Genomic DNA, 11,866 nt, shown 5'->3' on the forward strand with positions numbered 1-11,866 from the left:
TCTAATCATTCTCAATTTCTTGGAAAATCAAACATACTTTCATGGGAAACAAGCACCAATGAAATCCACTTGCGATTGAGTTGTTGGCAATTTCTCCTCGTGGGGTGGAGGGTCAATCATTTTATACAAAAAAACACTCATTATCAGATACATTCTAATTCATATTTGTCTTCCATTCCTATAAAACTACTCGGCCCAACGCCACATTCAGAATTCACCAACCCACGGAAGCAAAAAAATATGAGAACAATGGAACTCAGAGAAGCAGAGATAATCAGAGACAAGGATGAGATGAGGAGATGGTCGAGGCGGATGAGATCCCAAGGAAAGACCATAGGCTTGGTACCCACGATGGGGTACCTCCACCAAGGCCATATCTCCCTCATCAAAGAAGCCCACAAGCACACCGACCTCATTGTTGTCTCAATCTATGTGAACCCAGGTCAGTTCGCCCCCTCTGAGGACCTCTCCACATACCCATCTGATTTTCATGGCGATTTGCAGAAGCTCATGGCCGTTCCTGGCGGAGTTGATGCTGTTTTCCACCCCCACAATTTGTACGATTATGGGAGTGTTGGTGGTGGTGGGCGTTCTGGGGATTGTGATGTGAGAGAAGAAGGAAAAGGGGTGATTTCTTGTTTGGAAGAGAGGGGTTTTGGCCATGAGACATGGGTAAGGGTAGAGAGGTTGGAAAAGAGTATGTGTGGGAAGAGTAGGCCTGTGTTCTTTCGAGGGGTTGCCACAATTGTTTCCAAGTTGTTCAACATTGTAGAGCCTGATGTTGCTGTTTTTGGGAAGAAGGATTACCAGCAATGGCGAATTATAAGCCGAATGGTGAGTGTTTTGAAGAAATTTTAGTATGTTTTGCATATGTTGGATTCATTTTATGCTCTAGGTTTTCAAAAGTCTGGTTCTTTCCTTGAAAAATTTAGCGATAATCATGATTTTAAGGCAAGAATAGTAAAAAAGAAGGGAAACTTAGGAATCTTACGTTTATAGAATTCTCAGTACTTCCTTTTCTTTTCTAAGTGATCAAACACTATTCCCTAGATCTGACTTTTAGGAAGAAAAGAAAGAAAATAATGGTAGTGTGTCACATGGTTTAATATACCACATTTTCAATCATGGTATCTTGATGGTAGAAAATGGAATTTGAAGTGCACTGTGGGATATGTCATTTCAAGCAACTGCTACTTTTTTTCTCCTTTCTGCTATTTCTTTTAGTAAGCAACTGTTGCATTACATTGATATGTCTCTGCCTTTTAGGATAGTTCAGAACTTGAAGTGTGGATCTTTGTGAGTGGAGGCATCTTTTGATTGTACAACTCTTTTTTTCTGTTCTTTGGAAGAATAAAAGTGGCAAAAGGAAAAGAGCTCAAAAAACATGGAAGGGAAAGAGCTTGTTAAAAAATATGTATTTTCTTATGTCAAAAGTCACATATTATAGAGTTCGATTCAAACTAGCCGAAATTGAAAGTAAAAACATGAGATGGTTGTATGTGTTCTTGGATTAATGAAGTTTATCATTGGTTCCTATAAATAAATGGATAATAAATGGAGAAGTTTCTGGCATGAATGAATCCGTATGCGGTACAGTCTGAACTAGTTTTTGGGTCCCTTTTCTTTGGTTTGGCCTTGTAAAACCAAGTCACACCCTTGACATTTGGTGACTAAAATGATGTCTTCTGATATCCTTAGAGCAATATTGTAGTTCAGCTTACTGATTTATTGCCTGAATGACTCTACAGGTTCGAGATCTTGATTTTGCCATAAAAGTAATAGGCTCAGAAATAGTGCGTGATGCTGATGGACTCGCAATGAGTTCCCGCAATGTGCACCTATCACCTGAAGAAAGAGAAAAGGTTCTTCCAGTGCTACTTTTAACTCCTCATTCTTTGACTGATTGGAAATTTTACTGCTGATACTTCCCCATAAAAACAAGCATGTGGATCTAAAGTAGATGCCCTTTTTAATGATCTCTGTTGGTTGGTAATTGTTAACAATCAAATATTCTGTACACTTTTTTTTTTTAACATTTTTTTCTTATACTTCCTTTTTGTATAAGGTTTTAACTCTTTCCTTACAAATCTTAGTTAAAGTAGCTACTCATTTTACTTATCATCTAAATTCTGCTAGTTGGACAACTTTTCTACAATACAAACCATTTTAAATTCTCTCTCTACCATGAAGGACTCAATTTGCCCCATTGTCCCCTGCAGGCATTGTCCATAAATAGGTCACTGTCAAGAGCTAAATTTGCTGCAGAAAAGGGTCAAACTAATTGCCGAGAGTTAAGGGATTTGGTCATTCAAGCAATAGAAGAAGCGGGTGGAAGAATTGATTATGCTGAGGTGAGACAGGAAAAACTTTCCTCTAAGATTGTTTTGTCTTGGCCTGGTTCTGATGTACTGCAAACTAAATTCCCAAGTTATCCTTCATTGCACTGAATAAAATGTAGTACATTAATTAGTTGGGTGGTCAAAACACACAAAGTAACAGGGGAGATGCACCATTCCTCTACACTTTGCATTTTTCATCTGAGGGCAGAGTTCTTAGCTTGTTTTGTGATCTTTCTTCATTGAATTCTGTAATTCATGGGCAAGAAGTAATTGACTACAGGCTTAGAGACCGTAGTGTTGTGCAGTAATGAAGGTTCACCTGTACAAATTGGCCTTCTTTGACCCTGAGGCAGGACACTGAGAGTCACTGCATCATATTACCTGTAGACATGAGGTTGATGCTCAATAGCACAGTGGTTAGTAGGAAATAAATCTAAAGAAATTGTGCGACATGTTAGCCCTTCTCTTCTACTAATTAGGAGGCTGGCTCATGTCCTATGTTGTTTCCCACTTGGAACAGCTCTTGAAACACAATTACTGTTTTATGCTTGTGTATGGGACTATTGAATCCTCCATTTGATATTTGCCTTCAGTAGAAAGGTTGATTTCGTCTCAAAATTATAGACATAGAGACAAGCAATAAGTGCAAACTTTACAAAAGAGGGAACTATAAATGATTCCTATTGGATTTGCCCAGCAAACCAGGGAGATGACTTGTTGGACTCTTACCTTGTGTCTTTTTTTCCCTCTCAAACATGCACCTGAACCAAGCAAAATACGAAGCTTCCTGTGTCTATATTAGTTATTGTGTGAAACTGGTTAAGTAGCAGTTTCCTGTGGCACTAAAGGTGAAAATTCAAATTCACACTTAGCCTAGCATAGTTATGGGTAAAAGTGCAGCATTTATTTTGGTGAAAGTTTTTAAGAATGTGTAAAAATGTATTTTGCTGAAATCATGTGTTTGGAATGAGCAGATTGTAGAGCAAGAGAGTTTGGAAGCGGTAGAAGAGATCAGGAATCCTGTTGTCTTTTGTGTTGCTGCTCGGTTTGGAAAGGTCAGGCTCCTCGACAACATGGAAATCAATGCATGAAAGCTGTTGATCTCTGGCTTTTCATTAGGTTATTCTTCCCTGCGTGCAGTCTCTCATGCAGTCATATTGAGGTTGTAGGTGATGAGGTCTCACTTATCACTGACCATTTCGAACCCATTTTTGTATGTTATTTCTGGTCAGATGTGTAACTCAATAATTTCATTCTACGACTTTACGATTTAAAATGAGAATCTAAAGAAACAAATTTTCCAATATGAGAAGTTTGGCTAATTTACATTTACATACTATTGGTGCTAATATGTGGGTCGATGAAAGAACTAAGAAATAACTTATTAATCCTTGCTTAACTTATTAGTCCTTGCTTTATATGACAGGTTGCTCTCGAATTTAGGCTATAAAGAATAAAGATTAAAAAAAAATGATTTTTTCATATTTAATTTTAACATAAAAAAATATATTAAATATAATTCAAATTATTTAAAATTTTATGAAGTTTTTAAATTATTTAAAATTTTCATATAATAAAAAAATAAAATAAAATATATTTAAATTAATTCTAAATTTATTTTTTATTTTTCTTTTCTTCTTTTCCCGTATTTGTCTTTCAGACCAAACATAACCTTGAAGTTTTCTGGATGTAGCCGGCACATGCAGGGGATTTAGGTTCCTTACCAAAATAAACTATTGAAGGGTCATGTATCATGGTATGACAAACTTCCACGCATCAAGGGACCCTTTTACTAATATAGGGAAAAAAAATTCACATCAGTCCAGACTATACAAGCACCATCTTACAATACAGACTATGGGCAGAAATGGAAGACGTGTAACAAAAACAAAATTATAGGTAAACATTTAGGGGAAGTTCGGAAACAACACAGCAGCACCAATTCATTTTAATCATCAACTCTAACCAAACACAAGTTCACATCAACAGTTGAAGCCACCACAAATGGATAACACTATGATGAGAATTAAGGCAATCAGGATGCCCAAAACTATCAGCTTTATCTTCATGTTCTGCAACCACATCTTTCTCCTCATCTTGGTTCCCTGTTGCCGGAAATCTTGTGCCTGCAACACCGTCATCAATGCCCTCATTTTATCATTAGACAGCAGACAAAATAAGACACAATGAAAGCATAGAAACACAGAAAATGAACTTTTCTTTGGGGTCATAGGAAGAAGAGGAAGCCCATGTCTGATACATTAGGGGAGAGCTACCATTGTCACCCATGAAACTGAACTTTTCAGGCCATCAATCAAATTCATATTTCTTTAAAACCAGCTCTTCAAATGGATACCAGTCCCCATAAATGGGCAGCCTAAGGCTCAGTTTGGGACAAAACCACTTAACATAGATTTTAAAATATTTTTTCTGTACAAAAGTTCCACAATCTCATTGTATCATGTATTTTGTCACATCATTTTAAACCCTTTTACAATGTGCTCATAAATTTCTAATTTATTTATATCTTTGATTATTGAATTTATTCATTTCTATCACATTAACCAGGTAGGAGAACCAGCAAGTTCACTGGATAAATCACAAACTTGGCCATCTATGTTTCAACCCAATTCCAGTTTAAGAATCTTAGTTTGGGTGGGGGGGAGGACTGATATATTTGCAGTCACTAACCTGAGAGCGAAGGTTCTCTGTTTTATCCACCAGAAGCTCAATTTTCTCTCCACGATCCAGAACCTGCAAAATTGCAACTTTATCTATTAAACATGCAACCACCCAAATCCCTGTTTTCAAAATTCTTATCATAATCCCATGACTAAAGAAAATAAAGGTGTCTCTAGAACTGTCTCGAGAATAGTCTTTCTCACTTCAAAAACATGTTTGGCAATTTTTTTTATTGGAAACAGTTTTTCTAATTTGTCATGAAAATAGATTATTTTTTAAAACAAATTTAGCATCTTCAGGTGTTTTTCTTAATAATATTCTAGGAATTTTTTTTTTTTTTTTTTTTGATAGGTAAGATCATTTTAAGAACCAATCAAGCATATGAAGAATACTTTAGAAACTTTTGCACTGTATGCAAGTGCTTAGACTATGTTCAGTTGGATGCATAGAATAAAATAGGATACATATATCCTAAGATATCACATCCTACTAAAGAGGATATATATATCCTATAATATCATTTTCAATGAAATATGATACCCTAAGGTACTATATCCAATGAGGTTTGTTATATCATTCTTATATTTGATTTGTAAAAGGAATAAAAAAAAAGAAATAGAAAACATATTGTATTTCAACATTTGTTTATAATAAAACTTATATTGCATCACAATATTTGTTATTAAAAAATTATGAAGTCTCTAACATGTTTAGTATTATTTGAAAATCATTTTACAATTTATAATTCAGCAAGTATTTTTTTATTTATTAATTAATTAATAATATTCATGATTAAAACATTATTTTTTAAAAAGTGGTAAGATAATATAATCTATCACTTATCTCATGTTTAGTTGAAAATGTAATAAGATACGTAATAGGATATGATAATTGATGAGATAATTTATCTTATTCCATCATTAACCAAATATGAGATGAGATATATTATCTCATCTTTTATCTTATTTCATATTATATCTAGTCAACCAAACATGGTCTTAGTGCCTTCACAAAGAATAAGCAGAAAAAGAATTTTGTGACTAAAAACAATTGAAAAAACTGTTTTTAAGAATTGTTCTCAAAATCTATTTTTTAAAACTCTTTTTAAAATCACTTCCCACTAAGAATAAGAGAAATAACACAACTTTGTTCAACAATTGGGTGCAAATGCACAACAAACTGACAACCTTACCTTCTCAATATTTTCCATCATTACTCCTTTGACTTCAGAAACCTGAGCCTTCACCTTGGCAAGCTTGCTTATCTCCTCAGGATGATCCACACAATACTGCATCTGCTCCTTCAGTTTGGGCCTACATTATCAACAATAAATTTTCAGCACTTTTGTGATATGTAATAAACAATGCAAATTCTATTCTAAGAGTTATAGGGAAAAAAACAATAATGGAAATTACCCAAACTCTTTGTTCAGGCTATTAGCAACGGCAGTAGCAGCTTTTCCCCCACCATATCTCTTGGTAAAATCCTCTTTGACTCGCTCAAGGAATGCAATTGGAATCTGCCTACCAACAGCCTCAACAGCAACAACACAGTAAGCTGCAACATTAAACAGATAAAGTTAGTTCAAACTAATAAAAAATCAAAATGAAAGAAATTCAACCCAGTTTAACCGACAGGCAGCATGAGCCCAAGAGATGAACAATAGAAATTGATTAACTAAGCAACCAAAGCATCTAACCCAATTGAAGTTTGATTAACCAAGCAGCACTGTTATGAACAACATAGCATGCAATAAGATGATCCTGACCATCAAATCCACTATTTCTTCTTAGGATGGTCATAAAAGTAACAATATTTCTTCTTTGGATGGTCATCAAAATCACAATAATTATTCTTCATTAATCTTTTAGATCACAACAAAGATTTATACCATCAAAAAGCACAAGGGATAAACCAATTGAATCAAAACTGGCTCACAAGTTATCCAGATGAACCACCAAGTACCTCCCTATCCCACTACATGTCACATTTACTGCACATAATTTTTTTTAATCTCCTCCCTTCATCCACATCAACCTCTTTGTCACTTGAGGCAGGCCTCAAAGGCCAAAAAATTCAATGTATCCCTCATTTACAATTTCTTTAAATTTACTTGACAAAGGAGATTAAAAGGAATACAAGAAACTTCAGTGAGCATCACATATCATTACTTGAACACACACTGCAAGCAAGAAAAGAATTGCTTCTAACTATAAATTCAGAAATTTTTTTTTTTCCTAGAAAAGAACATAAGAAACTGTCACTTTTCCAATTTCAGAAAATCATAAATTTCCTTTGCCCCATGTCATAATATTTGAAGAAACATGAGTACAAGGATCCTCAATGCAGTTCACATCTTGATACTCAAAAGGCAAAACATGAAGTTGGAATATCTTGCTTCCAAAGCAGATTTTTTTTTCTCTTGTTGATTGTCCTTCTTTTTCAGGAGTGGAGGGGTTGGTAGGTGAAAGTCTGGTTGGAGATAGTAAATATCTGATCAAACATGTATGCAATAGCAGTCCTATGTCTAATTAAACAGGTTCTCAAACATAAGAACAAGTTATGAAGGAAAGAAAAGGAATTCTGGATATCCAGCTACTTAATATCAATGACAAAATAGCCTTAACACCATTCAAACATCATTCAAAGCTCCTTGAATATGCTTTGAAAGTTGGAAGCAGCTTTAATATTTGACCTTCCATCTATCTAGAGCACATGTTCATTTATAAGATGCTTAAAGAAAAAATAATTAAGATGCTTAAAGAAAAAATAATTAAGATGCTTAAAGAAAAAATAATTAAGATACTTCGAGAAAATGCAAACATATTCTACTTCTAAAAATTTTTCCCAGTAAGTGTAACAAACAGGCATGTGCAAATAGAAATATGGGGTCACATGTAGTTTTCTAAGGGTCTCTCTTCTCATGAACCTTATAAAATCATGTATTTAAAATAAAGCTGCAATATCAACTATGTCCATATGGTGCTCTATACATTCCCAATATGCTACCATTAGTTCCTTTTGCCTATCAAAAGAAGAAAAGGAAAAAAAAAAAAAGACAAATAAGATTGGCATCTAGCCAACATTCTAGCCTAGAACCTTGTGCATTATGCATATGTTATTAGATTTCTATTCATGGTGTAGTTTATATTGTTAAACTGAATCACTTCAACAACCATCAACCATCATCTCTTCAATTTATGTTCATTTGGATTGCTTTAAATTGTTCACCCCATTCATTGCACGTCTCATACACTAGAAATAATGATAATTACTAAAATGATATTCAAGGACAACCCGTGGCCCAATCTAATACTTATAAAAAAACCCATGCACCTTGTGAAAAATAAGAATTGAAGATCTCAAAGAGGCCCTAGTCGCTATAATAAAAACTGCAGCAAAAATATAACCTCCTTTTAATAGTGTTAATATTATTTTCCAAATCAAAAAGAACAGAAAAGAGTTCTTCCAAAAAAATTAGGCAAATAAGGAGGGGAGAGAGAGAGAGAGAGAGAGAGAGAGAGAGAGAGAGAGAGAGAGAGAGAGTGAGGGAGGGAGGGAGGGAGGGAGTTAGTTCTTGAAAATTCTATTCATTATATTTTCATTCTCCTCTTTTAATAATTGGTCAATCCACTCATGTGGATTGCAGATTTAGAAATATGGGGTTCTAGTTATGCACAAATATGTCTAGAACTCCAGCTCATGTTTAGGAAGTTGCAATTTGGGATCAGAATTATGAAAACTTTCTTTTCCACACCTGTACGTTTTTCCATCTTCTTACTGTATGCATATATCAGCTGTGCATTAAATAAGCCAATTTTGTGAAAATCACAGTATGCATTTATGATAATTTACTTTCAAGCATACTCCAGCTCTTAGGTGGGCAGGTGACAAATTACAATTAACCAAGATTGTCTGAGGGAACAGGAAATGCACAATTATTTAAAAAATTTACCATATAAAGTAAATATCCATAACAAATGAGGACCCTCTTTAAAGCATCTGAAAATCAAGCAAGATACTGTATTAATGAGGGATATATCACTACCCTCATAATAACATCATAGTCCATATTAATTAGGTTGTAAAATACAAATAATAACCACTTACTACCATTCAACAAATAAATGCTCATGGTGCTACATTAAGCGTCAGTTGCTCAACATGAAAAAGGAAAGCCCAATCTCACATTCATAATAAGAGATTAAAATAAGTGATTCTTTGTACAACCAGCAACCATCCAACCGCTCAATAAGTAAACAGACAATCAGAATTAAAGGACAGCATCACAGCACTCACAAATTACAGCTCTCGAATGGTATTCAATCAGTCTAGAAAGCACGCAGATGTAAAAGCAAAGCAGGTAATAGAGTACAAGCCATTAGTTCTGGATTATTAAAAAAAACATATGAGCCAAGCAACATTACATGAACCTATAACAGCATCCTTCTATCATCACAAATAAAAAGCCAGAACTTACTGTATATGTAACTCCCTATTTAGGAAGTGATGTTTCCACTAGTAAGATAATGTGATAATGTGATAATGTTATAAACAATCACAAACAACACACCACTATAAAGCAAGCAGAGCCTTTGGAAAGCTTGGGAACAAATTTTTTTTTTTTATTCAGATCATCGAGAAATCAACAAAAATCCAAAGCAATGTTGCACAATGTTGCAACAGTAATCATGCAACCAGATCTCAGATACCCTTTAACACACCATATGCACCAAGAGAACATTTTCATCTGTTGATATTCATTAGAACCAATCAGATACACCACCCTATTCAACATACCACAGTTACCATCCAAAATTAAAGATCTGGATTGATAAACAACTCCTTAGCTCAGTTGAGCTCAGTTTTTCATTTCAAATTTTTATCATACCAAAATAACAAATACCTTTATCATCTTTCCTCTTTTTCTGAATATTTTTCTCAGCAGCCGAGCAGATTCACACAGAAATGATCCAAACAAGTTAATCACTATTTAAAAATTTGTACACCTACCAAACGATATTAAAATCAACGAAAACAACACAAATCTTATCATCAGATCACGGATAAACACAAAACCAATTTAACATCAAGATCCACACACAGATCAGAGCTGAAACAACAAAAACCCACAAAAACCACGTACTATAGCCATCTTCGACGAGGTAGTTGAAGGTGTGGCCATCGCAGTTATAGGTGAACTTGTTGTTGGTGGCAGGGAGTTTTTGGAGGCACTGCGCAGCGATGCTGGTGAAATTACCGGAGAACTCCGTGAATTCAGCAAGGATCACCGTTCCACGAGCAACGAAGCTGTAGATCAAAGACTGTTGGCCCATCGTCACAAACCTAACCCTAGGAGAGAGAAAGTGTACAGGAGGAGAGAAAGTCTGATGGATTTCTTGTTTGGCTTCGGAGAAAGAGAGGGGATTTATTTTCCTACTCGCTTAGATGAGAAGCTATTGGGTGGTCAGTGGTGTCTATGTTGCCTAATAGGGCTCCTATTTCTCGAAAACAACGAAAATGCCACGCATACCAGGAGTTTGAATTTGAACAAGGAGCCTGCACTCCACCCTGGAATTTTAAAAACATACCCGTAATAGAAAATGTGTTAATAAATATAATATTTAATAAATTACCCTTTTTTTTGTTTGATTATGAAGAAGAAAAGGTCAAGAAAAATAATCAAGAAAATAAATTTTTTTACTTCATTTTATTCAACAATTTGTAAAGGTTAACTCACGGCATAAGCCATTTTTTATTGAACTAAATTTATTGATACCTAAAAATGGTTGGCATTTGAAAATAGGATGAGATGTTGATTTTTAAAATTAAATTTGTAATTAATAATTTATTAGTTATTATTATTATTATACATAAAATATATAAAATGTAATAATGGTATTCATATTTATGTGATATTGTTTGGTTGTATTTTTGCTTTCTATTTTTTACTTTAATTAAAAATTTTAAAATTATTTCAAAAATTATATTTGGTAATATATTTTTATTTTTTGGTTTTAACCTTTAATATGAATAAGTAAAAATTACCATCACTATTACTTTTTCATTTTAAGAAAAGCATATGATAGGTTGTAATTTGGATCAGTTGATCAGGTCGATGCTTTACTTCGAGCTCAACCCAAATTAAAAAATAATTAACCCAATTTTTAACATTAGGATTCCTATGTCCAACATATCCTTCCATTCTTTAAGGTTAGATTTTGTTTGAATTTGTCAAATTAATTGAATTATATGATTCAAAATTCATCGATGATGTTTTTTTTTATAAAAAAAAAATCTATATATTTGTATCAAAATTTAAATGGAAAGTGGGATAAAATTTCAAGATAATAACAATATAAGATCGAGATTAGGTTAGACTCCGATTGTTTGAACCTTGATTTAAGTTGAACCCAAAATAAGATGGGGTTGAAAAATATAACTCAAACTTCATCTAAATATTTAGAATTACTTAATGTCATGCAAAGATTAGGTTGAGTACGATTGGATCAACTTGTCTAAATTGTACCTTTAGTGTATGATATTGAAAAGACATCTATCGAACTTTTCATCTCGATAGTCTAAATCATGAAATGAGGGTATAAACATAGAGTATTGATCCCCTATTTTATTTTATTTTACCAATCCAACAACATTAACCTATAAAAATTGTCTTCACTTACTAATTATAAAAATAAAAAAAATAAGAAAAAACTTTTATGCTTGTTAGATGATTACCAAATGTTTTTTAGTTTTCAAAAACAAAAAATAATACCAATATTTTTAATAATTAAAAATTAAATTGAATTTTTTTACGCTTTTAATATTTAAAAATAATGAAAAGA

At 33.6% G+C, this 11,866-nt stretch overlaps 2 protein-coding genes across 2 annotated transcripts; one reads left to right on the forward strand and one right to left on the reverse strand.

The window, feature by feature from the left end:
• On the forward strand, positions 1-3,643 carry LOC100258071 (pantoate--beta-alanine ligase). The gene is made up of 4 exons (XM_002266294.5): positions 1-834; positions 1,749-1,862; positions 2,220-2,351; positions 3,314-3,643. The coding sequence occupies exons 1-4, from the start codon at positions 241-243 to the stop codon at positions 3,428-3,430; spliced, it is 957 nt and encodes a 318-aa protein (XP_002266330.2). The 5' UTR covers positions 1-240; the 3' UTR covers positions 3,431-3,643.
• A 455-nt stretch (positions 3,644-4,098) lies between these two features.
• On the reverse strand, positions 4,099-10,620 carry LOC100252829 (vesicle-associated membrane protein 722). Its single transcript, XM_002267027.4, has 5 exons — positions 10,168-10,620; positions 6,437-6,578; positions 6,214-6,334; positions 5,031-5,093; positions 4,099-4,465 (listed from the first exon to the last, which is right to left on the reverse strand). The coding sequence occupies exons 1-5, from the start codon at positions 10,355-10,357 to the stop codon at positions 4,322-4,324; spliced, it is 660 nt and encodes a 219-aa protein (XP_002267063.1). The 5' UTR covers positions 10,358-10,620; the 3' UTR covers positions 4,099-4,321.
• Between the last annotated feature and the right edge of the window lie 1,246 nt (positions 10,621-11,866).

Source organism: Vitis vinifera, chromosome 7 (genome assembly GCF_030704535.1).
Source record: "Vitis vinifera cultivar Pinot Noir 40024 chromosome 7, ASM3070453v1".
Taxonomy (NCBI): Eukaryota; Viridiplantae; Streptophyta; class Magnoliopsida; order Vitales; family Vitaceae; genus Vitis; species Vitis vinifera.

Coding starts and splice junctions, on each gene's coding strand:
- LOC100258071 (XM_002266294.5), top strand. CDS start 241: ATGAGAACAATGGAACTCAGAGAAGCAGAGATAATCAGAGACAAGGAT. Junction 835..1,748: donor GGCGAATTATAAGCCGAATG/GTGAGTGTTTTG, acceptor ATGACTCTACAG/GTTCGAGATCTTGATTTTGC. Junction 2,352..3,313: donor GAAGAATTGATTATGCTGAG/GTGAGACAGGAA, acceptor TGGAATGAGCAG/ATTGTAGAGCAAGAGAGTTT.
- LOC100252829 (XM_002267027.4), bottom strand. CDS start 10,357: ATGGGCCAACAGTCTTTGATCTACAGCTTCGTTGCTCGTGGAACGGTG. Junction 6,335..6,436: donor AGCCTGAACAAAGAGTTTGG/GTAATTTCCATT, acceptor TTGATAATGTAG/GCCCAAACTGAAGGAGCAGA. Junction 4,466..5,030: donor CAGAGAACCTTCGCTCTCAG/GTTAGTGACTGC, acceptor ACGGTGTTGCAG/GCACAAGATTTCCGGCAACA.